The 24,240-nt window shown below is 47.1% G+C and overlaps 1 protein-coding gene and 1 pseudogene across 2 annotated transcripts; both read left to right on the top strand.

The window, feature by feature from the left end:
* Positions 1-384: 384 nt before the first annotated feature.
* On the top strand, positions 385-20,253 carry HAUS8 (HAUS augmin like complex subunit 8; the record flags this gene model as incomplete). The annotated part of the gene is made up of 11 exons (XM_084250018.1): positions 385-413; positions 2,537-2,601; positions 4,754-4,809; positions 9,629-9,713; positions 13,195-13,287; positions 13,392-13,489; positions 14,395-14,460; positions 14,565-14,723; positions 15,942-16,083; positions 18,679-18,820; positions 20,052-20,253. 11 exons carry the CDS (start codon positions 385-387, stop codon positions 20,251-20,253), a joined length of 1,137 nt encoding a protein of 378 aa, XP_084106144.1.
* Positions 5,263-5,733, top strand: LOC311180568 (deoxyuridine 5'-triphosphate nucleotidohydrolase, mitochondrial-like; annotated as a pseudogene). Its single transcript has 2 exons — positions 5,263-5,268; positions 5,310-5,733. The product of its transcript is annotated as a deoxyuridine 5'-triphosphate nucleotidohydrolase, mitochondrial-like (transcript).
* Positions 20,254-24,240: the final 3,987 nt, after the last annotated feature.

Genomic DNA, 24,240 nt, shown 5'->3' with positions numbered 1-24,240 from the left:
GCGCCGCCGGTCCCGGGCCGGGTCCCAGCCCGCCCGCCGGCCCCTCGTCCGGCCGCTCCGCCCCACCGCGCCCGCAGCTCCCCCGCGCGCTCCCGCTTCCGGGTTCCGGAGGGGCGGGGCTATGGCGTGACGCCACGCGCTTCGGGGGCGGAGCGGTTCGAGGCCCCGCCCCAGTCTTCCGCAGGGGCCCCAGCCACCGCCTCCTGCGGCTGGCGGGCGAAAACAAGTGCGAGGGGAGAACGGAAAGGCGCACGGAATAAGAGCTGGCTCCCACGCTCCCTGCGGCCGCGGCCACCCCTCCCGCGACTCCACTCCATGGCCCGGCCCGGGCCGAGGGGCGGGACCTGGGCTTGTAGAGCCGGCCTTTGAGTTGAAGGCGGGAAAATGGCGGATTCCTTGGGTCGCGGCGCCGGGTGAGTGGAGGCGCCGCGGATCTGGATGAGGGGCTGCCGTCATGAAGGCCATGGCCGAGGGTTGGGGTGGCGGTGCGGCCGCGTTGGGGGACGAGGGTCGTCGGGGTGAGTTGGGGTCGGACCCCTCCCAGAACCCCCCGGCTTGCGCTGGCTCCGGTGGCCCCGGCGGGGTGCGGCCTGCGCGCATGCTCGGAGGGCGGGTGCTGGCGGCGGCCCCGAGCTCTAATTCCAGTCTCGACTCGCCGTTCCCAGTGATTTAACCTCTGTGCCTCCCTTTCCTCTGCTGTGGAATCCGGTGGGATGACGCTGCCACTCAACCTTCTAGGGACTCTTGTGAGGCCTTAAAGCGTTTGGAACAGTGCCTGTCCTAAATAGGACCTATCTTTATTAGAATTGTCACTTTGTAGTGGACACTTGCCTGGCCGCTAAAGTACCTCCTTGAATCCTCCCACCCGCTTTTTTCTATGCTCCCCATTTTCAAATGAATTGATGGAGGTTCAGAGAGGGAAGGTCTTATTTTCTAGGCTCACAGTAAGAACCAGAAAGACATTGAAGTCTTACCGGGTGGGTGCCAAGTATAATTTTGAGGCAAGATTTGTCTTATTTGTTCATTTGGCAAAAGTTTATTAACATTATGTAGGCCCGCTGAAGTAATTTGTTTCTTCCCCAGCACTTTGCCCTAAATGTGATATTGTCTTTCTGAGCTGTGGGGGAGCTACCTGAGGCTGGCACAGATGTGTCCCCCTGCCACCTCCAGGTCTCTAAAGGTTTGGTCTGATTCCATCACTTAGACTCCAGGGCCCTGCCTCATACCCCAGAGGGAATCTTTACTTTCCCCCCTCCACTTTGTTGTTTTGACTGCAAGCAGGGGCTGAAAATATTCATTGTCCAGTCCAGGGGTGCCAAACCCCAGGCTCTCGGAATAGGTCTCAGCCCTTAAGCTAGAAAATCAGAACTCTGCCAGCCACACCCAGAGTTCTCCTGATTTGCATCCCTGTCAGTTCTCTGGGCTGATTGCTTCCTTTATCCATATCATTCTTCCCTGTCCTCCACAACCTCCTTGAACCCAGCCTTAGAATGTCCTGAGCAAATAGTGGTTTGTCATTCCCCTCCTTATCCCCCCATTTCCCTCCAGTTATGTATCTGGAGTGCTCCTCATAGCTGCCTGATGGGGAACCATGCTGGGCATCCCTCTCATCGAAGGAACTCTATTTCTTGTTCACCACGTAGCCCCAGTGGATATAGTAGGTACATAAATGCCTGATGAATTAACCTGTGATTTCAGTTGAGATCTTTGAGTCTTGGCAAAAGTGCTCACTCCTCTCATCTGGTCCTTGTCAGTTTAGGTGTTGGGCTTTGCTGTGTTACCTTGTGTGCCAGAGGCTGTGTCCCTCTTCCTGTGGCAGTACCCCTGCCTCACAGAAATCAAAAGCCCAGGCTCCTCACTGGCTTGCCTCAGCTTCTTGACCAAATACAAATCTTCCTCAGCTTAGGATGGTGTAACAACATCCTCATAACTCATTATAAGCTGAAAATAAGTGGAAGATGCATTTACTACTACAGCACCTCATAACTCAGCCTACCTGACCTTAAACAAGCTCAGCACACTGACATTAGTCTCTAGTCAGGCAAAATCATCTCACACAGAGCACATTTTATATTGAAATGTGGAATTTCTCACATAGTTGGTTGAGTACTATACTGAAAGTGAACTGAGTGCCGTCATTCCAGATGTGAAGTACAGTGTCTACTGAATGAGTCATTTTTTTTCAAAGATTTATTTATTCATGCTATTGAAGAACTGGGGTACAGGCCAGAGGTATTGGGGGATAAGAGGATTCACCCAGAGACAGGGTGGAGAGCAGAACGGGCAGATTGACTGAAATACACTGCTGAGGGGACCAGCGGGTGAGACAGGAGAGGTCTGCTGTGCCATGTGGATCACCTCCCTGGCCGGGAATCAAACTCGTGCTGCAGTGGTTGTGGGTAGCTTCGTAGTGCTGCGTCTTAACCCCTTGCCCCACCAGGGAGACCCCTGAATGAGTCATTTTTGCGCCATCATAAGTTGAGTCATCATAAGTCAGGGTGTCTGTCCATAAAAAAGATTTTTTTTCTCCGCTCAGGAAGCCTTCTGCAGGGGGTCCCAGTACTCCTAGTGGTGCTAAGATGAAAGGAAGAAAAACACAAGGTAAGTAAAGTTAGGAACTCCTTCATGATTCGTTAAAATAAAAATGATTTTTTTTTTCTTTCAGTAAGTGCTTTTGGGAAAGAAAAAGACCAAGCAAGGGAGCTAGAACTTCCTTCCAGCCACACCTTTGGGAATTCTGGGTCTGCTCACCCAGCCCTGCAGCCAGGAGTGTTGTAGGCCCTGGTTGGGTCCTCCAGGCCAATAGGTCTTTCCAGCCGTGGGGTGGAGGACTATGCCTGGGACTTGCCACTTGGCATGTAGGTGTGGAGAGCATGAGCTGAATTCACTACTGAACAGTAGCGTCTCCATTCCCTCACTGTAAGTGGTCAGTCCAGGGTACTATGAGTTCAGTGCCCACCTCATGCTTTGAGGTCATTTAATATTCCCCCTGGACTCAGTAATGTCCGACGTGGACGGTAAACTTAAAAAAGTAAAAGTAAAAGAAAACTTGAGTTGTGCTAGATGCCTGTGCTCATTGCAGAGAATGTGGCAGAATTCTGGTTCCAAATGACTGAAGGTTGTCATGTTACATCACTGCTTAATAATCTTGTTAGACCCTCTATTTTATTTGCACACAACCTAGTTCTTAAACATAGATTACATCCTTTATCATGTTGTTTTTGTGGAATATCTACCACTGTTTAAATAAACCTGTATACTAGTTTTCCAGAAACTTGGAACTACTTTCCAACTGTCCAAGTCCCTCCTAGATGAGCTAAACCCTTTGCTAACTATATTAGACTCAATGCAGGATGACCTTTCCTGATTGGAAGTGGGGGTGTATCCTTTTCCTTGCTTGCCATTCAGTGGCAGACCATCAGTGTGGCTTAATTCTTTCCCTTCCTGGCCCTGGTCTTAACCCTGAGGTGTGTCCTGCCTGTTGTCTGACCCACTTGTCCTCGAGACATGATTCATCCCTTCTAAGGGTGACCTTCAGCTCCATAGCCAGTGCGGGGCTCCCCATTAACTGAGGGTGCACATCCTTTCCTCTCAGGGTTGCAACTGCAATCCCAATTACCAAAGGAAAACACAAATCCTAGTGTGAAGATAACTTCTGGAACCACATTCTCACTCTGAGCTGTCAGCCTGGGTTCACTGACCATGTCACTCTCTCTTTGGTAAAAAGGAGCCTTCTGGGGCCTCCCCGGTGGCGCAGCGGTTGAGCGCTGGGTTGCAAAACTGCCCACAGCCTCTGCGGCCCGGTTCGATCCCCGGCTGCTCCCCGGCCACCGGAGGAGGGTCCCACATGGTGCGCAGACCTCTCCTGCCGCCCGCTGCTCCCCTCAGCAGTGTACTTCGGTCCTTCTGCCTGCTCTGCTCCCCGCTCTGGCTCTGGTGAATTCTTTCACCCTCCCGCACTTCTGACTGTACCCAGTGCATGAATAAACAAAACAAACAAATAAATAAATAAAACATGCCTCTGTTTAAAAAAAAAAAAAATGGAGCCTTCTGAATTTTAGAGACACCCAGAGTGGGTACAGGACAATCAGTGCACCAAATGGAGATGCGGGGACCGTAGGTTGTGTCAAATGATGATGTGCTATGTATAAAACAGCAAGATGAAAGTAACTTCTGGACCCCAAGGGTTCAGGGGTGGTGCAATGAAAGATGGAACCGTGAGTGAGGGGTATGGGGGTCATGGAGTGAGCTGAGAAGGGAGGAGGAGGCAAGTAGGAGGCCCTGGTGAAAAGTCATCCTTTGGTTCAGTCCCTGAATCCACTCCCTGCTTTAACCTTCAGCGCGTAGCTCCTGTTGATCAGTTTAACTCTGCTGCTAGCCCAGAGACTTGTATTCGGAGGTCTCCCATACATGTTCATATAACAATAGGTGTCCCATATATATTCCTGCATAGTGGTGATCCAATTATGTTCTTATATAATAGGTGCCTCACACATAGGCTTAGAGATAGTAGATGTCCAATAAAGTTCCTGCACAAAGCAGTTGCCCCATCCATGTTCCTGCACACAGGTGTCCCATACATGCTTGCCAGTGCTCCAGGACAGAATTTGAGAGGAGCAAAGAGAAGCAGTTCCCCAGTGCTGTCTTGAGCACGGAAAGTCCTTAGCACCCAGGTATTGGAGTGGGTGTGTGTGGGATCCTCAGCATCCACTGTTTATTTGTTTATTTGTATACCAACTGTGTGTCCCCACAGGTGGACGTGTGGTTGAGTCCCGATACTTGCAGTATGAAAAGAAAACCACCAAAAAGGTAACATATAACATGTTTGAAAGATTCCAAAGGAGTTCTGATGAACCTGGGATTCCAAGACAAGTCCTAGACACCAGGCATCGTGGTCCCGAAGAAAGCCTTTGCCGTCTTTGTTCAGCTGTATCTGAGGTGCTGCCGTTTGTGCCATGTCATGAGTGTCGAGCCTGGCCACTCTGTTCGAGAGTCCCTTTGGCAAACCCCTGTGATCTCTGTTGAAATCTAAAACTGTCCTTGCCTCTAAGCCTGAGAGTTCTTTTCTGAGTTCTGTCTTGGAGCAGTTCTGCCTCATTTCTAGCACACCGCCTGGGCCTACCTGCTCTTTAACAAATACCTGCCGGGTTTTAGAGAAAGAGATAATAGACTTGTATCATCCAATAATAGAGGAAGAGTTCAGAAAACTATGAAAATTATGAATCTGCTTTAGGGGCCCCTGAGATTAGAATCTGGGGAGTCATGGCCGTGGGCAGTGGCGCCCCATAGACTCCCGGGCCGTGGAGGAGGGCCCGTTGAGCCTCGGCTTTGTCTGGCTCTCCGAACACTCCACTGCCCCAACCAAGGGGTTGACGCAAGCCGCAGGCTATGACCTGTGTCGTGCCCATGATTATACGGTACCACCTATAGAGACAGCCCTGTGAAAACTGACATTCGATAGCTCTTCTTATGAAAGAGTAACTCCACATTCTGGCTTGGCTGCAAAACACTTCATAGATGTAGAAGCTGGTGTTATAGATGAAGATTATAGATGAAGGAAATGTTGGTGTTGTACTGTTTAATTTTGGCAAAGAAAAGTTTGAAGTCAAAAGGGGTGATCGAATTGCACAGCTCATTTGTGAAAGAATTTTTTATCCAAAAATAGAAGTTGTTCAAATTTTGGAGGACACTGAAAGGGGTTCAGGAGGCTTTGGTTCCACTGGAAAGAATTAATTATGCCAAGAATAGAAAATGGCAAAATTACTTCTTTGTTAAAAATAAAAGTTTTTGCTGAAAGTGGAAAAAAAAAAGGGAAAGAAAATTATGAAACCATTGAAAACCATGACATAAAAGACACTTCATCATTTGAGAGCTTGCCTTGTGTACAGTTTAGCAAAAACGATCAGTTTACCCAATTATGTATTTGTTTCCAGTGTATTTGTTTCCAATTATGTATTTGTTTCTCAGTTTACTGCTGAGAATGTAGTGAAGGTTGTGTTAGTCCCTCTGCTTGCCATGTCTTTGTTTATTGTAAAATTTAAATATTAATTGCTTTTCCCTTTGTTTTACTGAGTAGGGTAAGTCACAGGTTCTCAACAGTGTGACTTAAGCTCTGGCTTGAGGAAAAAGGTCTTTGTGCAAATTGACACCTCTCAAAAATTCCCTTTTTAATTAACTGTATTTTCTAGAGCATTTTTAGATTCACAGCAAAATTGAGTACAGAGATTTCCCATATCCCTCCTACTCCCACACATATACAGCCTCCCCCTCTATCAACACCCTCCCACTCCCACTTGAGTGGTGCATTTGTCATAATTAATGATGCTACAGGGACTCATCATCAAACAGAGTCTGGTTTACTGGCTTACAGTGTCAGGGTAACTTTCAATCAAGGGACATACTTCATATGATCACACCTTGATCATTTTCATCTTGCCCTGCAGACTTGGTCACAGTGCCCCCATGTGTCTGCCATAGTGTTGTCTGACTTTGTAGCTTTGTCTTTTCCATAGGTCATTTAAAAGGTGTCACACAGGGTGCAGTCACTTGTGTGTGACTTCTCTTACATAAAGAGCACATTGGAGGTCTCTCCCTATTATTGCCCTATCATTGCCAGTCAGGGTCAGTTGGTTTTGGTGGCTGAAGGAATTTGATTGGTTTCCAGTTTTTGGCAGTTACAAACAAAGCCTCCTTAAACATTCCTGCGCAGGCTTCCATGTGGATGTGTTCTCATTTTTTCCCGGGAGGGGGATTATAGGCTACATGTATGCTTGACTGTGTAATAAACTGCCTGACTACAATCCAAAGTAGCCTTACCTCTGCCGCTCCACCAGCCCCAAGTGTGAGTTCCTTTTGATACTTTGAGATTGAAGCCCAATAAGTTGGAAGTAGTACCTTATTGTGCTTTTAATCTGCTTTTCCTATTTTTTTTAAAGAATTACTCCTTTATTGTAAGATTTTTATTTTATTTATTTTTGCGTGGAAGAACTGGGGTCTGGGCCAGACGTGCGGAGGGTAAGATGATTCACCAGAAACAGAGTGGGGGGCAGAACAGGCAGCTCTACTGAAATACACTGCTGAGGGGAGCAGAGGGCGAGACAGGAGAGGTTTGCTGCACCATGTGGGTTAGCTCCCTGGCCAGGCATCAAACTCATACTACAGTGGCTGGCCTTAGCTTAATAGCTCTGAGACTTAACCCGTGTGCCACCGGGGAGGCCCTAAAAGCTCTTTCTATATACCTTGAATATCAGCCCTTTATGATTACCTGCAGGTATTTTTTCCCAGTCTGTGGCTTGTTTTTTCATTCTCTCAGTATTTTGTTGGAAAAAGAAATTCTCAATTTTGATGGCTTTTCTGCTTTTATGGCTTGTGCTTTTGGTGTCTGAGAAATCTTTACCTTCACTCAATATCACAAAGATTTTCTCTCATGTTTTCTTCCAGGAGTTTTACTGCTTTAGGTTTTACATTTAGGTCTGTGATCCTTTTTTTTTTAAAACACATTTTATTTTATTTTTAAAGGTTTATTTATTTATGCATATAAGAGCAGGGGTATAGGCCAGAGGTGCAGGGGTTGAGAGGATTCACCAGACAGTGGGGAGCAGAACAGGCAGATCTACTGAAATACACTGCTGAGGGGAGCAGCAGGTGAGACAGGAGAGGCCTGCTGTGCCATGTGGGTCACCTCCCTGGCTGGGGATAGAACTCGTGCTGTAGTGGCTGTGGATAGCTTGATAGTGCTATCATTAACCCTTGAGCCACCAGGGAGGCCCTAAATGCATTTTAAAAGGTCAGGTTTATTAAGGAAAGGAGAAGGAGAAAAAGAGCACCTTGTGAGTAGTCACAAGTGGAGAGTCTTGGGAGACAAGTTGCTATGATCCATTTTGAATTCTTATGTCTGGTGCAATGATGAAATCAAGGTTTGTTATTTTAAGTGTGTGAATGTTCTCTTGTTTCAATACCATTTGTTGAAGCGATTTTCCTTTCCCCATTGTATTGCCTCATCACCTTTGTTGAAACTCAGTGGGCCACACATGTGTGAATCATTTCTGGACTCGATTCTTTTCCATTCTTCTAGTGTCTATTCCTAGGCCAGCTGCCAAGATTATTGTAGCTTTGTAACAAGTCTTGAAATTAGATAGTGTGAATCTCCTACTCTATTCTTTCTCAAAACTGTTTGGCTCTTCTGGAACTTCTGCCTCTCCATGTAAATTTTAGATTTAGCTTGCCATTTTCAACCAAAACTCCTGCTGGGATTTTGATTGTATTGGATCTGTGTATCCATTTTGGGAAAATGACATCTTAAAAATGCAGTCTTCAGGGGCCTCCCCAGTGGCGCAGTGGTTGAGCGCTGGGCTGCGAAGCTGCCTGCAGCCTCTGCAGTGCTGGTTTGATCCCCGGCCGCTGGTGAGGGTCCCACATGGCGCGACAGACCTCTCCTGCCATGCCCACTGCTCCCCTCAGCAGTGTACCCCGTCAGTCTGCCTGTTCTGCTCCCCGCTCTGGCTCTGGTGAATTCTCTCACCCTCCCATGCTTCTGACTGTACCCAGTGCTTGTATAAATAAATAAATAAATCTTTTTTTAAAAAATGCAGTCTTCAATCTATGAACAAAGTACACATCTCCATTTATTTAGGTCTTAGATCTCTTTCAACAGAATTTTGTGGCTTCTGGTGTAAAGATCTGCCCCTTCTATTGTTATGTTTATGTATAAGTATTTGGCATTTTTTACTGCTATAATACATGGTGCTGTCTTTTTTTAATGAAGACGTTTTATTTCTTTCTAATTGAGATGTAACTGACATACAACATTTTATAGTCCCAGGTACACAGCCTAGTCATTTGATACTTACATATATAGTGTGAAATGATCACCACAGTAAGTCTTAGTTTGGTTAACATCCATCACCACAGTTGCACATTTTTTTTTCTCTGCTGCTGAGAACTTTCATGGCACTTTAATTTCAGTTTCCAAAGTTATTGGTCAGTAGAAATGTGCCTGATTTTTAAAATATTTACCCCTGTATCGTACAACCTTGTTAAACTAACTTAATGGTTTTGGAAGCATTTTTGAAGATGTTTTAGAATTTTTTATGTGAAGAATTACCTCAGCAAGAAAAATTAACTTCTTCCTTCCTTACCCTATTTGCCATTTTCTTATTCTAGTACTTCTAGTACAGGGTTGACAAGAGTGGTGTTTGTGCATTAAGAAATTCTCAGTCTGTATAGTCTGGTTCTATATTATATTGTAACAGCAGGCAGACTTCATGAATTGCTTGATTTTTTGCAAGTTTGAAGATTAATACCTGTATAAAACCTTTTTTTAAAAAAAACCAAAGTAAATATGTTCTTTCTAGAAAACCAGCAAATACTAGGAAGTATACAGGACATTAGCCCCCCTTTAATCTGCGATGTCAAAGATAATCATCAGCACACATTTTGGTGGTTTCCTATGTTCATTGCATGTTGACAAAATTAGTTCATCCTGTATAATGTAAGCAAGTAAATGTCAGACTCCTTAAGTCTGTTCCTCACTTCAAAGTTTGAGCAATGGCAGATTGTGTAAGCCAAGAAGGGGCCTCTCCTCCTGAAGGGTGATGTCTTATCCCCTGAATGTCATGTTCCCCAACAGGCTCCTACAACAGAAGGAGTGGGAAGGACCAGTGGGAAGATGCCTGAACGTGGAAGGAAACCTGTCCCACTGCAGAGGAGCAAAGGTACACAAGGAAGGGGGAGGGTGCTGAGTGTGGTGGTGAATTTTGTTTCCATGTACACTAAGTCAAAACTCCCCCTTTCTTTCTGGGAAACATCAGAAGAAGGAGCCAGGCAAAGAGTTTCAGTGGAAGGATGGACTTGGGGCTTGTGGAGAGCAGATGGGGGATGACAAGGGAATGGGGAGGTTACTTCATCCTTGTGTAGTCCCAGAGAGGAACCACGTTGCCATTGTGGGCATGATGAATGGCTGCTCCTAACCCTCCTTCTAGAAGTTGTCACCAAACCAACATGAACAGCTAAGTTTTCTCATTGTGAATGTGATGTGTATTCTATAAAACAATGGAAAGCATAGTATAGGGACGGAAGCCCCCTCATGATCTGCCTCTCAGACCTCTGCTCTCAGCGAATTTGCTGTTTAGTTCTAGGCAACAAGCTTATTTAAGGAGCCTGGGAAGCTCCCTCCCTTGCAAGGTGCTTGGTGCAACCTCACTTAGACCTTCCTCTCCGGCAACAGTGGACAGCTCTTCTGCATGAGAGCAGGTCACACAAAACAAAGCTTTATTGGCCCCATCCCACTCTTTCAGAATGATGACTGCTTTGGCTCTGTAGGAGAAAATTAAGTATGATGTTTTATAACTTAGACTTTCTACTTTATTGTTCAGATCAAGGGTCAGCATACCTTTTCAGGGACAGATGGTAAATATTTTAGGCTTTGAAAGCAAATGCTCTCTGTCACGAAGGCTCTCCTTTGTCATTGAAGAGTGAAAGGAAGACACAGAAGTATATAAATGAGTGAAATTATATGCTAATAAAACTTTATTGACAAACACAGGCTGGAGTTGACCTGTGAGCTATAGTTTGTTTGCCTTTCCTGGTTTAGGTGTTTGTTAGAATTTACTTTGTTCCTTGACCCAGGCATGGTTGAGAAGCCATCACAGGCACAATGTGCTGGAGCGGCCACCTTATTTTCTCTTATGCAGCTAGCATGAGAGCCAGGCATGAAACTGAGACAGCTGGTGTGGCCAGAGGGATTAGCACGCAGGCTTGCCATCTCTGAAAGTCAGGGTTCTCATCTGGGCGAGTAACCCAGGGGACACCTGGGAGACACATGCCCAATATCTGGAGACCCTTCTGGTGTTGTAAGAGAGAGAAGCTACTGGCATTTGGTGGGTGGAGGCCAGACATGCTGTATGGTGCACAGGGGCCCCCCAACAAAAAATAGTGTAGCCCCAAATGTCAGCATTTGTAGAAGTTGAGAAACCACAATTCAAACAACACCATGATGATTTAGAAGGATTGCTTATTGGAGTTCTATTGTATGGTTTCATAGGAAAATTTTATTGGAGTTCTGCTGTATGGTTTCATAGGAAATTAATTTTCTCAAATACCATACATAAAGATGACAAAACATCTGACCCATCAAAAGCAAGAACAATAAAAAACACCCTCTTCCACCTGTTTTCAGCCCCCAACCAGGAGACAACATGCTCAAATGATTTTTGTTTATTTGAATTGTTTTTTTGGCGCTGGCACCACTGGTACTGTGCGCCACGCATTATTGTGACTTTGCCCTTTTCTTTTTCTGTCATTTGTTTTCTCAACTGCTTAGTTGTTCATGAAATAGTTTTCTGTTTCATTCCCGGTGTGAAAGTATGTTTCCCATGCCATCTGTTCACTCTGCAGCATTGGCGCACTGGCTAAATTGAAGCACGCAACACACCTTTGCTCATTTTCTTTCTTTCTTTCTTTTTTTAAGATTTATTTATTTATGCATGCAAGAACTGGGGTACAGGCCAGACATGTGTGGGGTGAGGGGATTCACCAGAGACAGAGTGAGGACCAGAACAGGCTGATCGAATGAAACACACTGCTAAGGGGAGCAGTGGACCAGGCAGGAGAGGTCTCCTATGCCATGTGGGTTGCTCCCTGGCGGGGGATCGAACTTGTGCTGCAGTGGCTGTTGATTGCTTGACAGTGCTGTCTTTAACCCCTGCACCACCAGGGAGGCCCCATTTATTTTTTTCTAGTTTGTCTTTTATTTTTATTATTATTTTTTAAATTTTATATATTTTTGCATCATTTTTCATTTTTGCACAATGTATGCATTTTCATCTTGGTTATAGTCCCTGTATAATTCCCACCCCCTCCTTGTTTTGATCCTGTTTCCTCCTCCCCCCTCTGTAGTGTGTTTCTGGTTTATAGTTGCTTGTTGATTTTGATTTTTACTTATTGTAAGTAGTCTTTTTCATGGTCCCTTGTTTAGGTTTTCTAAATTCCTGCTATGAGTGAGACCAGCCTGTATTTTTTCTTTTTCTTTCTGGCTTATTTCACTGATCCCTTCCAGCTCCATCCATGTTGCTGCAAATTGCATGAGTTTATCTTTTTTGATTGCTGAGTAATATTCCATTATGTATATGTACCACATCTGCTTGATCCAGTCATCTGTTTTTGGGCATTTGGGTTGTTTCCATAGCTTACCTATTGTAAATAGTGCTGCAATAAACATAGGGGTGCAGGTGCCCTTTGGAATTAATGTTTCTGTGTCCTTTGGGATAAATACCTAGGAGTGGAATTGCTGGATCATATGGAAGCTCTATGTTTAGTAGGTCCAGAAATCTCCACACAGCTCTCCGCAGTGGTTGGACCAGTTTGCACTCCCACCAGCAGTGCAGGAGAGTTCCTTTTTCTCCACATCCTTGCCAACATTATTTGTTGCTGGTTTTTTTAATATGTGTCATTCTCACTGGTGTAAGATGGTATCTCAGTGTAGTTTTGATTTGCATTTCCCTGATTACAAGTGATAGTGAACATTTTTTTCATATACCTGTTTTCTTTGCCCATTTTAGATGGTTTAAGGCATAACTTTGTAATTTTAAATAGAGGCTAAAAAATAAAAGGCACTCCTAGGGAAGGTGAATAGTTCAGATCTGCCAGAGGAAGAAGGAAAAAGAGCAGAGAGTGTAACAAGCCCATGGCATGTAGCTGACCCTTACACAAATGGCTCCCAACTTCATAATGGTGCCACATCCTGTGTTTCAATGTATCATTGGTGTAAAAAGTATACACATTGAACAGAAACCTGGGTCTGGTCCTCTGGTGATGCTGGGCAGTGGAATCTCCCAGTCAGCATTCCTGATGCGTGACATTTGTCACTCACTATGGGTTTATGAGGACACGACCCCGTCCTAAGTGGAGGACAGTCTGTATCCTGAAACAGGCCTTTTACTAAGTTCAGCAGAAAGCCTAATTTGCATCTTTGGGTTATAAAGAGTGATTCTTTTTTCCACTTCTGCTTTAAAATATATTCAAGTTGATGGCTGGGAATTTCCAAAGGTTTTTCAGCCTTTTCTCCTTTCACCTCGCAAGAAGGTGGGTTTTTGGGAGCAAGTGGTATTATACAAAAAGTCACTGAGTTCCCAGCTTAGGTGCAGAGCATCTTACTGACTAACTGCTCCCTTCTGGGGGTCCTCTTTTGGCCCACAGACGGCAGCGGGACCGGAAAAGGTGACCTACAGTCCACACTGCTTGAAGGGCATGGCACTGCACCACCTGACTTGGACCTCTCCGCCATCAATGGTAGGTCTTTTGCTCCCCACCGCCCCAGGCTGGGGATTGCACTGCCTCTCAGTGGGCTTCCAGGTGTACTTTCCTCCCCTTAAAAATGCTCTTCTTCATCTTAGACAAAAGTGTGCTCAGAAGGACTCCACAGTTAGAAAAAACGATGTCAAAGAAAACTGAGTCCTCATCATCGTTTTCTGCCTCTCGGAGGAAGAGCCCAGTAAGTGTATAGAGCAACAGGGAAGCTACTGGCAGACGGGATGCATGTGATTTAACTCCCACAATGTGCCAGGTGCATCATGAAACCCTGAGACTTCCAAAGCAAAGGAGACAGTAGTGTATTTTAGGGCAGAACCCAAGGTTACACGTATTACTAGATTGTTGGCAGAGTTTGAGTTTCCTCAAGTGCATATCCAGCAATAGATACCTATGTGGCGTCATGTGAAAAATGAGATGGGGCCTTCTTGCTACTGCTGTGCTAGGGAAGGCCCCTGGCAGGAGGGTGGGGACGTTATGGCCTCAGCCCCTGAGGACCAACGGCAGGAGACCTGAGTCCTGGTTCTGGCTTGGCACCAAGTCAGTGAGTGCCCTCTGGCTGGCCTTGACTTTCCCGCCACTGAGAGGGGGCCAACCATCCTCATTCTTCCACAGTGACCCCAAAAAGACTAAAAAAGAAAAAAGCAACAGGTCACTATATAGTGTCCTTCCTTATCCACAGAGATCCTCTTAGACCCCAGTGGATGCCTGAAACCCTGGGTAGTCCTGAGACTTAACATCTACTATATGTTTCTCTACATTTACATGTACAGAAAGTTTATCAGTTAGTCACAGTGAAGGATTAGCACTAATAATTAACAATAAACTAAAACAATTACAATAATATACTCTAACAAAACTTATGTGAACTTATGTCATGCTCAAAATACTGAAACTTCTGATCGGGGCAACCTTGGGTAACAGAACTACAGAAAGTGAAACTGAGGACAGGGAGGGGCTGCCGCACAGTAGAGAATTACTGAGTTACTGAATTAAATAAAGAAAACATGGGCCAGGGGGCGGGCCTGTGTAGAAAGCTGGATGTCCCTCATTTCACTGGGAACCAAAAGTATCTTTTTTCCTCTTAAGGATCTATCCGAAACAATGGAAATGATGGAATCCCAAACCTTACTCCTGACTTTGCTGACTGTAAAGGTGAACACAGAACCTTGTTTGTGTGTGATGTGGGTGGAGGGTGGCTCTATCAGCCGCACAAGTGAAACCCCCTCTGACCTGAACTCTTATTTCACCCTAAACAGATGGAAAATAGTCTTGCTCTGTTTGAGGAAAAGGCAGAAAGAAATTTATTAATAATGTGCAAAGAGAAAGAGAAGCTACAGAAAAAAGTCCATGAGCTAAAGCGCAGACTTCTCCTCTATCAGCAGACTCAGGAGCTGGTTAATATCCTTGATGCTCAGGTTAGTTGCGACCACCAGGTCTGAGCTGTGAGTCTGGCAGGGCGTGACCGGGAGTATTGATGGTGGGTGTCACTCTGCCGTGAATACCATCAGGTGTAGTATGTGACAGTCGCTAAGAGGACAAGGCTATAATGTTGCATAAAGCCAGCAGGGGAATCTGTCCCTTCACTGTATGTGTACATGTGCTGCAGACACCTGGAACACAAAGACCCTGCTGCCCAGGAGGGCCAGTGCGCTGGTGGGAGATGTGGTCTTGGTGCCACATGGTTGGTGCTGGGAACCTATTGGGTTGTCAGAAAAGTTATGATGTATTTTTTGTTTTTCAAGCAAAAATGTGTCATGACTTTTACAACAATGTAATGGAAAGGGCAGATCAGGGAGTGGTGCCCCTCACCCAGAGCGTGCGTGTCCTGGGCCTTGATATAACCAAGCTCCACAGACTGGATGATAGCTGAAACAAATGGCATTTGTTGTGTCAACTCTGGAAAGGGGAAGTTTAAGATCAGGATATCAGCAGAGTTGCTTCCTACAGAGCCGTGAGGGAAGAGTGTGTCCCAGGCCCCCTCTCCTTGCCTTGTCGATGATTGTCATCTTCCTCTGTCTCCTCCCTTGGCCTCCAAATTTTTCTCTATTTCCAAGACACTGGTTATACTGACAGGGCCTGCCCTAATGCCCTCACATTAACTCAGTTATCCTGTAAAGTCTCTGTGACCAAATCAGGTCATGTTCTGAGGGACTGGGAGTTGGCATGTCCACAGAGGAATGGGGGCACAGTTAACTCAGTGTCACCTTTACTAAAAATGGGGTCCCTGTGCTTGTGGACTAGAAGAGAAAGAAATGAAAAATCAGCTAATGATTGTTAAAAAGCCATCGTGAGGACCTGGATCCTGTGGACAAGGGAAATGGGGGTGCTGGAGACCCCCTTGCAGGGCACAGGCATTTCAGATCAACACTTCAAAGGAGCTTTCCGTGGCCCATGTGACCCCAGTTGAAGGCTCTAAAACATGCTGAAAAGTGAATGCTTATTCATGGTGGGGGGGCTCTGCCACCTTGCTGTTGACTGTGCTGCCTTGGGGCAGCCGCTCCCCCAGAAGCTTTCAGAGGATTCCCTGGAAGCGCTTTGAAACACGTTGCTGTGTTTCATCCTCAAGTGTGGGTTGCACTGCGCATGGGGCTGCAGGGTATTGACTCACAGTTCCCCTTCCCTCCTGCCTGCAGATAGAGATGCTTGGCCCCTACGAGGCCTTGGCCCAATGCTTCAAAGAACAGTACAAGACACTCGCCACAGCCCTGGACACCACAAGGCATGAGCTGCCTGTGAATTCTATCTACCTGGATGGTGATGGATCTCAGTTCTTAGGTAGGAAACATGCTTCCTGTGTCTGGCACTTGTGACCCTTTGTGGCATCCCACAGCCTCCTCCCAGGAAGTTGATGTGTCCTGTGTCAAATGGCCAAGGACAGCTGCGGCCTGGCTGGGCTGCGGTTTACTCAGGCTCACACCCCCTAGCTGGATTCGACCCAGGTCTGCAGGGCTTCCTGATGGTTTCCTGCCCCACTGAAAGACATTTGGGGAGCAATCTGCAGTCTCCTAGCTGTGGGGAGCTATGCAGAGGGGCCTCAAGGCCCTTTTCAGGGTCCTACCTAAAGCCTCTGCTGAAGAAACTCATGCTCAGTCTTGGAACTCCCTTTTGAGCACTCATCTTCCCAAAGCCAAGTTTTCAGTTACCCTGGAGTGGGTTTTTTTTTTCCCTTTTTTTATTTAACAAAATAGGGAAAAGCAGTTATGGAGGCCAAAAATGGCCATTTACCTCACCCGAAGCAATGTCCAGTGTTTTAAGTCCTAAACAAAATGCATCTAAGATGGGCCTCCCCTGGTGGCGCAGCAGTTGAGCGCTGGGCTGCAAAGCTGCCCGCAGCCTCTGCAGTGCCAGTTCCATCCCCGGCCATCAGCGAGGGTCCCACATGGTGGGCAGACCTCTCCTGCCGCGCCCACTGCTCCCCTCAGCAGTGTATTTTGTCAGTCTGCCCGCTCTGTTCCCTGCTCTGGTTCTGGTGAATTCTCTCACCCTCCCACACGTCTGACTGTACCTAGTGCTTGTATAAATAAATAAATCTTTAAAAAAAAAAAATACATCTAAGATGGTGTCTTCCCACCACTAAGAACGCAGACCACCTCTCCCCCACGCCCAGGATGGCATCTTACCATCACTGAGGCCTGGAGCATACAGCAACCAGACTCTAGACAGCAACCACTCCAACTCACTGGAGTGGTTATTTCTAAGCAGAGTTCTCAGGAACCATCTAAACACTTTTGCTTAAGTCTGTTGTAAAATATCGCTATTTAAGAGCAGGTGGATTTCCTTCCAGAACCTTCCACAGAAAATTTGTTTGAAGCAGTGAAAACAAAGTTCAAGGTCAAAAAGAGTGTGGCTGAATTGGTGGTCCTGTCAGTTGACAGATGTTTTTTTAATAGAATCAAGTTTTTCCAGCATGAAATAGACTTAAGGAAGTGAGCCTTGTGGAACGACTCTCTATCTGGATTCCAATTTTGCAATTATTTCAGTCCCCTGCACATTTCAATCTCCACCCATGATGAGTTCCTTAGATAGTTGCCATGGGAGTGTCCTGGGGCAGCTGCCATAAAAAGATCACAAACTGGGGGGCTTACAACAACCGAATTGCATTCCCCCAGTCCTGGAGGCTGGAAGTCCCAAGATCAAGGTGAGGGCAGGGTGCTTGTTCTGGAGGCTCTGAGGGATGGTCCTTTCCAGGCCTCGCTTCCCACTTCTCGTGTTACTGGCAGCTCTTATCCTTCCTGGAGCCATAGCTGTATCACCCCCTTCGATGTTTTGTCCCCTACAACCTTTTTCCCCAAGCACCTCTGTATCTGAATTCCCTCTTCTTACTGAAGTAGACTCCACCCAACTGAGCTCATTCTAATTCTGTTACTTCAACAAAGATCCCACTTCCAATAGGTTCACTTTCTTGGGTACTTGAGATTGGCACCTGCATGTGTCTTTTAGGGAGGACACAATGAGATAAAAGAGGGTGCATGTGTGAGGCCCTCCTGAGGGTCCCCTCGTCCTCATGTATGGCTGTGATGTGTGCCACAGCAGGGAGACACTGGTCATCTTAGAGCAGTGGGATGTACAAGGGTTGAATTTAGGACTTTTTTGATGATGATGGTGTGAAAGCATCACACATTTCAGTATCAACTGTCATTAAGATTTTGAATTTTGGTCTTTTCTTGGCTAGCACTGTGTAGTACCATGTTCTGTGACACTGGGTAGGGCAGCAAGCACAGCTCGCAGTCAGCCTCGCCATCACAAGGGGAAACAGCCAGTACTCCACTGTGTGTAGTATTCAGTGAATGACATGAGATAGTCAACACTAGTGTATAAATAGGCTCTGTGTGAAATGCTTCTGCCCAACTGGAGGCTGATGTCAGTGTTTTGAGCACGTTTAAGGTCAGCTAGGTTGAGCAATGGTGCTTGGTAGTTGAAGTGTAGTAAATGCATTTTTGACTTACAGTATTTTCAGCTAACAAAGGTTTTATGGGGCCATCATCTTATTGTAAGTCAAGGAAGATCTGTACAGTGTGGTTGCAAGCGGTTCTCCTGGGGTAGGGGTGGTGCATGGGTGCTGGAAATGAATGAGAACAGATTAGTTTTTAAGTTACTCACAGTGTAGACTTTCTATGTCTTTTCCATTCGTTTCTGCTGAGGACATCCAAATGTCTTTCCATTTCTGTTCCCCAGTGGCTTCATGGCAGACGTGCCTGACCTACTGTCTCAGTCCACTGTGATCTCAGGCAGAGGGGCTGAGGGCAGCACCAGCTCAGGTGCTTTTGCAATTCCAGTACCACTGGATAGCATTCCAGAGAAATGTCACTCAAGCTGGATGTCCTTGTTCAGGTACCTGAAACCCTGTGTGACTACCCTTTCCTCCTGCAGATGATCTACAGCAGGAATTGATGACCACTCGACGCCTGCTGGGAGAACTTGGCATTGGCAGTTCAGAAGAAAATGGGAAGCTGTTGGAACTGCTGAATGAGCTCAGGGAAGCCACGCAAGTAAAGGACCTTGAGCTTCGAAGGTAGTTTAGAACATAGTTTTAAAAAAAGGACAACCCCTACCAGGCAGAGACGAGCTGTGGGCGCTGCACTGCTTGAGTTAGCTGAGGGTGCAGGGGTCTGCGAGGCCTGGAGAGTGGAACAAGTGGGCAGGAGCCTTCAACTCACTGAAACCCTGTGTGATTCTCAAGCAGCCAGAATGGAAAGAGGGAGACAGTGGCGCCCTCTCTTGGTCTGTCCATGCTTTAAGTGTCTTCCAAGGAAAGCATTTTTAGAATTTCTTATTGAGGTGTAAATACGTGCAGATGAAGCAGTGGGCATAGCTGCACAGCGAGATGGGTGGAAGCAGCCCCCAGGTCCAACACAGCCACAGCCCCCACAGCTGCCTTGGTCCCCTCCTCTCATTGTCGATGCCTCCCTCAGAGATTTCTAACCTTGGGCCTTTCTAGTTCTTCCCCCCAAAGAATCTGCTTTCCTCTCGTTTGCATGGCTCAATACAGCTGGCCCTCTGTGTCTGTGGGTTCACCTGCTATTAGTCCTGTAGTGGTTGTGTTTGTACTGGGCAAGTATAGACTCTTTTCTTGTTATCCCTCGTACAGCATAAGAGCTGTTTACCTGACGCTTCCGTTGTATTAGGTGGTGCAAGTAATCTAGAGAAGGTTTGAAGTGTACGGGAGCCTGTGAGTGGGTTATATGCAAATACTGTGTGTTTTTATGTGAGGACCTGAGCATCTGGGGTTTGGGTACTCTCGGAGATGGGGGTCCTGAGGCCAATCCCTGCCCTCCCACCACCGCAGATATTGAGGGACAACTGAACACTTCCTGGGTTACCTGATCTATTTGAAAGGGACTCATGAAGAAAGACATCTGCCACCTACGTGGTGTTTCCTGCCTGTGCCGGGATGAAACGAGGACACACAAAGGAGTCTGGGTTGGAAGGGTCATGGGTTGAAATGGCCAAACCTGCTCGGTTAGTACTTGTTCGTTCGATGTTCTTAGGCTGTGTGATGGCAGGGATGTTATCTTGGCCATGCTGTTATCTGCTCCTAGGGCAGGTTGTGTCATAGTATCTCTACTCCCTAAATGTTTGTCAGGAAAAGTACTGTTCTTTCAGACAATGCTTGCTTACCAACGATTTCCCACGTGAATCTGTCTCCTCCGATGTGGTCCTGGTGATGGAGGTGCTCTAGCCTTCTCGTCCTACCCTGCTCTCAGGCCTGGGGTTGAAGGGCCTTCTCTGCCTTGTTTCCACAGGAGCTTTGCTAAGGTGCTGGAGCTGTCTGCTGAGGTGAGCAAAGAGTCGGCCTTGAGCAGCCAGGAGGCCTGGGAGGAGGCCCAGGGGTCCGCTGCCGCACGCCAGTGGTACTTCAGTCCAGAGGGCGCCTGCAGGGAATCTCCAAGTGACCTGAAGAGCCCTCTCCTCTCCTGGAACAATGACCAGGCGCATGTACCCTGAATGTGCACAGCCCGGTCCAAGTAGAATATTCCCATCAACTTCAGGATAGAGATATAATGGGCTGCGTGTTCAGGCACATTTGTGCCATGGTGGTTCATGTGTGGTATTCTAGAAACTGAGCACTTTATGCACTTAGCAGCAAAACTATTTTTGTATGGTGATCTTGTTAGATATTTAAAAAATAAAATTTGCAATTGAGCCTTGATTTCGTCATCAGCACCAGCAGACAGCAAGCATTGTCCCTGGTTCCACTGAACAGCTGGTCCAGAGCCCCAGGACCTCTGAGACAGTAGGTGTTTCACCTTCAGGATGGCTCGTGTCTTTTGGAGTGGTCATTGACTCTCAAATGGGACCCGTCCTGTCCAGGGCCAGTGGCTGTCGCCAGAAGGCACCTCGGCTTTGACTAGCTGCGGTCCTCACTCCACACTGGACACTGTCCAGCACTCGGCTCCTGTCAACACTGTGGGACCCCGGCAGTCACACTGGATCCCAGGTAGTGTACCTGCTTTGCCTTTAGCGGCTCCTGTGTGTTCTGTCTGTGTTACGCCACCAGGAAAGGGAACATCCCTGAATGAGACGTGGCATCCATCAGCATGTGCTTGTGGGTAAAGGAGACCAGACACTCACTCAGAGCTTTGCAGACAGACTGGCTTCTGGCTGTCCCTTACTTCTAACCCTGCTCCCAATGGGGGCCTCCTAGGACTTCAGTGAGGTTTCTACTCACAATTGTAGGGAAGAGAGGGGTCTCCTTTCCACACAACGTGCAAGTGGAGCAGACACAGCCTCTGCCCTCAAGCCTGTTGAATTTACTCCAGTTGCCAAGAACACACGCCCTTAGTTCTGAGTCCTGACTGTTCTCCTTGGAGTTCCTGTATCAGATACCCAGAAATGTCTCTGCCCCTGATACCCCCATTCATGTGCAAAAGCATTGAATTTACAGAAGAGGGGTATCCCACGATCCTGGTCCTTTTGTTGGGTTCTTATCTTCACTAATTAGCCCAAATGATTCTAGGTCAGGCTTTGCATTAGAATCTGCTTTCTAGCCTTTTAAATCCCTCCAAACAGGCAAAGCCAGCAGACTTGTTTGTGGCCTTGAATGTTCAGGGGCCAGCACTGCCCACCCAGCCTTTCGTAGTGCTGGACTCTGACCTTTGCTTCAACTCGTCATGGTGTCTTTAGATTCTGTTTCTTAGTAAGCACCTAAAGATTTCCACCCTTTGCTTAAATCTGTTTTAGCATCTTTTAAGACACCTGAGGGGAAGATGAGATGCCACAGATAGGAGGTGTCCATGCAAAAGGGTCCCCAAATCATAGCACTTACAATACCTGGGTAATGGGCATACTCAGCAGGCAGCCACCCCGGTTATCTTAGGATCAGCCCCACGTCACTGGCACAGGAAGTGTCTCAGTTACTTCATCTGGGGTGTGTCCCACTTGACATTTATAAGAGGAGTTGGACAGCCTCACCCCCTCCCCACCCCCACAGTGAGCAGACCTAAGGCGGCGTTTATGTCGTTTGCCTTGTGGTCCTCAGCAGTGAAGTGTCTGTGCCACATACACTGTCCTTGACGGCAGCTGTGGGTTGTGTATCAACTCAAGCGTGCTCTTCCGCACTGCAGCATTGCAGCCACACCCTGTTCCCAGCTTACATCCATGTCAGGATGGAGCACAAAATCCAACTGCACCGCAGTACCCTCACTGACAGCAGTTTCTTGGCTGCTCTTCCTACTCCCCCGTGTTATACGCACTCGGTAATCAGAGGCCTAAGGTGTCTTGTCACTTCATGGGCAGTTCCGAGGCTAGTGGCCCAAGCCCAGAGGGCAGATCTGACCTTGTTCTGGCATGAAGATGAGACCCCACATCCTCGTGTCCTTTCATTTTAACAACCACCAATGATGATAATGTGACTGGAGACCACTCTTTTTTGTTGGTTTGCCTTTATCTTTCCCTCATTTTTGACAACCGGTGTTCCAAGTCTCTATCAAACTGTTGTTCTGAGGAAGAGAACTCTGCCCATCACTGGACATTATGAGATGTGAGCATGTTCCCTATTCTGAAGATCTGTGACTTGGTGGGCCTGACCATCACAGTATCTTCTGTTCTGTTCTTTGCTGACGCTGCAAGCATTCGCATCTGCCGCCAGCTAAACAAGTCCCATCCAGAGCTGGTGTCTGTCCCTGTCAAGACCCAATTGTCCCCCTGCCTCCAGTCTCCCAGGGTTACAGCTTCAGTCTGACTTGCCAGCAAAGATCAGGGCCTTCCCAGGGAAACTGCCCCATAGCCACTGGAGTCTCTCTTTGGGCAGACAACAGCTCTGCTGGTATTTTGTGCATCAGGGGGTTGAGATTCAGCCCATCTCTCTCTCTTGCTGTGGACCCCCCAAATCTGCTTGTGTTATACCTCTAGGCTGTCACAAGTGAGGAGGCCACTGGGATATCCATGTGCCTTTTCCAGTTACCTTCCGAGCCTGGCAAGCATTTCTTCTGATGGCCATTGCTGTGTCCAAGTCTGATACATCCTTAAAACAGTGACTGCCATAGGGCTGTGCCCCATAAGGCATATTATTCACGGCCAGTTTTCCAGGGTCTTTCCCCGCAACCACATGGTCACCGCGCACAGTCAGCAAAGATCCAGATACAGGCTCTTCCTTCACTGCAGGGAAAAGAGCATGTGAGTCAGCCCACTAAATGAGCGGATCTGTTTTTTGTTCCTTTTTCTATTTTTTTAAAAATATTTATTTATGCATACAAAAACGTACAGGCCAGAGGTGCGGGGGTGGTGAGAAGGTTCACCAGAGACAGAGTGGGGAGCAGAGCAGGCAGACTGCCTGAAATACACTGCTGTGGGGGAGGCAGAAGAGGTCTGCTGTGCTGTGTGAGCAGCTCCCTGGCCGCCCGGGGATCAATCTCGTGCTGCAGAGGCTGCGGATAGTTTCACAGTGCTGTACTTAACCCCTTGCGCCACCAGGGAGGCCCTGTTTTTTACCTTCTGTCAGAGTAGTGGCCTTCCAAACGGAATTTGGAGTAAGGGTCTTTGCAGATGTAATTGGGTTAAAGTTCTGGCAGTGAGATCACCTCAGACTGGTAGAGGATCCTAAGTGCAATGGCAGGTGACACCATAAGAAAAGAGGAGAAACAGATTAAAAAGTGCAGAAGAACAGAAGCAGAATTGGAGCAACATGTCTATAAGCTGCAGAACACGAAGGGTCTTGTCCCGGGAGAGAGACCTGGGACAGACTGCCTGAGAGCCTCCAGAAGGAGCCAGCTTGCCCCCGCCCTGACTCCTGGCCTGCATGGTGAGAGTACATTTAGGTTGTTCAGGCCTCCTAGTGTGTGTTCATTGGTTATGACCATCCTAGGAAACGAGGTACTGCTGAAGGGGACGTGTGTGTATACACTTGGACAAACATACCAGCTTGGACGGGCACTTATGCGCACACACACACACACACACACACACAACCCCACAACTTGCTTCCACAGACTCTTCCATCTCTGCTTAAAATTGTGCGTCCCCTGTGGCAGGGGGCAGTGTGCGCTGCGTGCACCAGCGAATAGCGGCCTCCAGAGAGTTGCATGATGAACAGATGGTGTGGAAGACACGTTCTGTTGTGTTGGGAGCTAAACTTAAAACTATTTAAAGAACAAACTGCATTGTGAAAATGAATCACTAGGAAATAGTCATTTAAAAATGAAAACAGGTCAAAATGACATGTAGGGAAAGGAACAATTTGTTAAATTTTCCAAAAACTTGGGAAGACCACCAAAAATGTGTTGAAAGTCTCCAGGGCAAGGGGCTGGGGGGCCCTGAGGTTGGAGGGCTGCTTGCTTGTTCTTATTCTTCATGCATTTTGCATTCCTTTAACATTTTAGCCAAATACTTTCTCATCTCTCCGTATCACATTTCCACCAAGAGTTATGCAATGAACTCAAGCAAGCAAGCTTTCTAAATTGCCGTGTGTGTTTAATTGTTGCTTCTCAGCCTCGG

The sequence above is a fragment of the Talpa europaea genome (genome assembly GCF_964194135.1).
Source record: "Talpa europaea genome assembly, chromosome: 12".
Classification (NCBI taxonomy): domain Eukaryota; kingdom Metazoa; phylum Chordata; class Mammalia; order Eulipotyphla; family Talpidae; genus Talpa; species Talpa europaea.
Note: the sequence above shows the minus strand (reverse complement) of the source record. Positions and strands in the feature narration are given on the sequence as shown.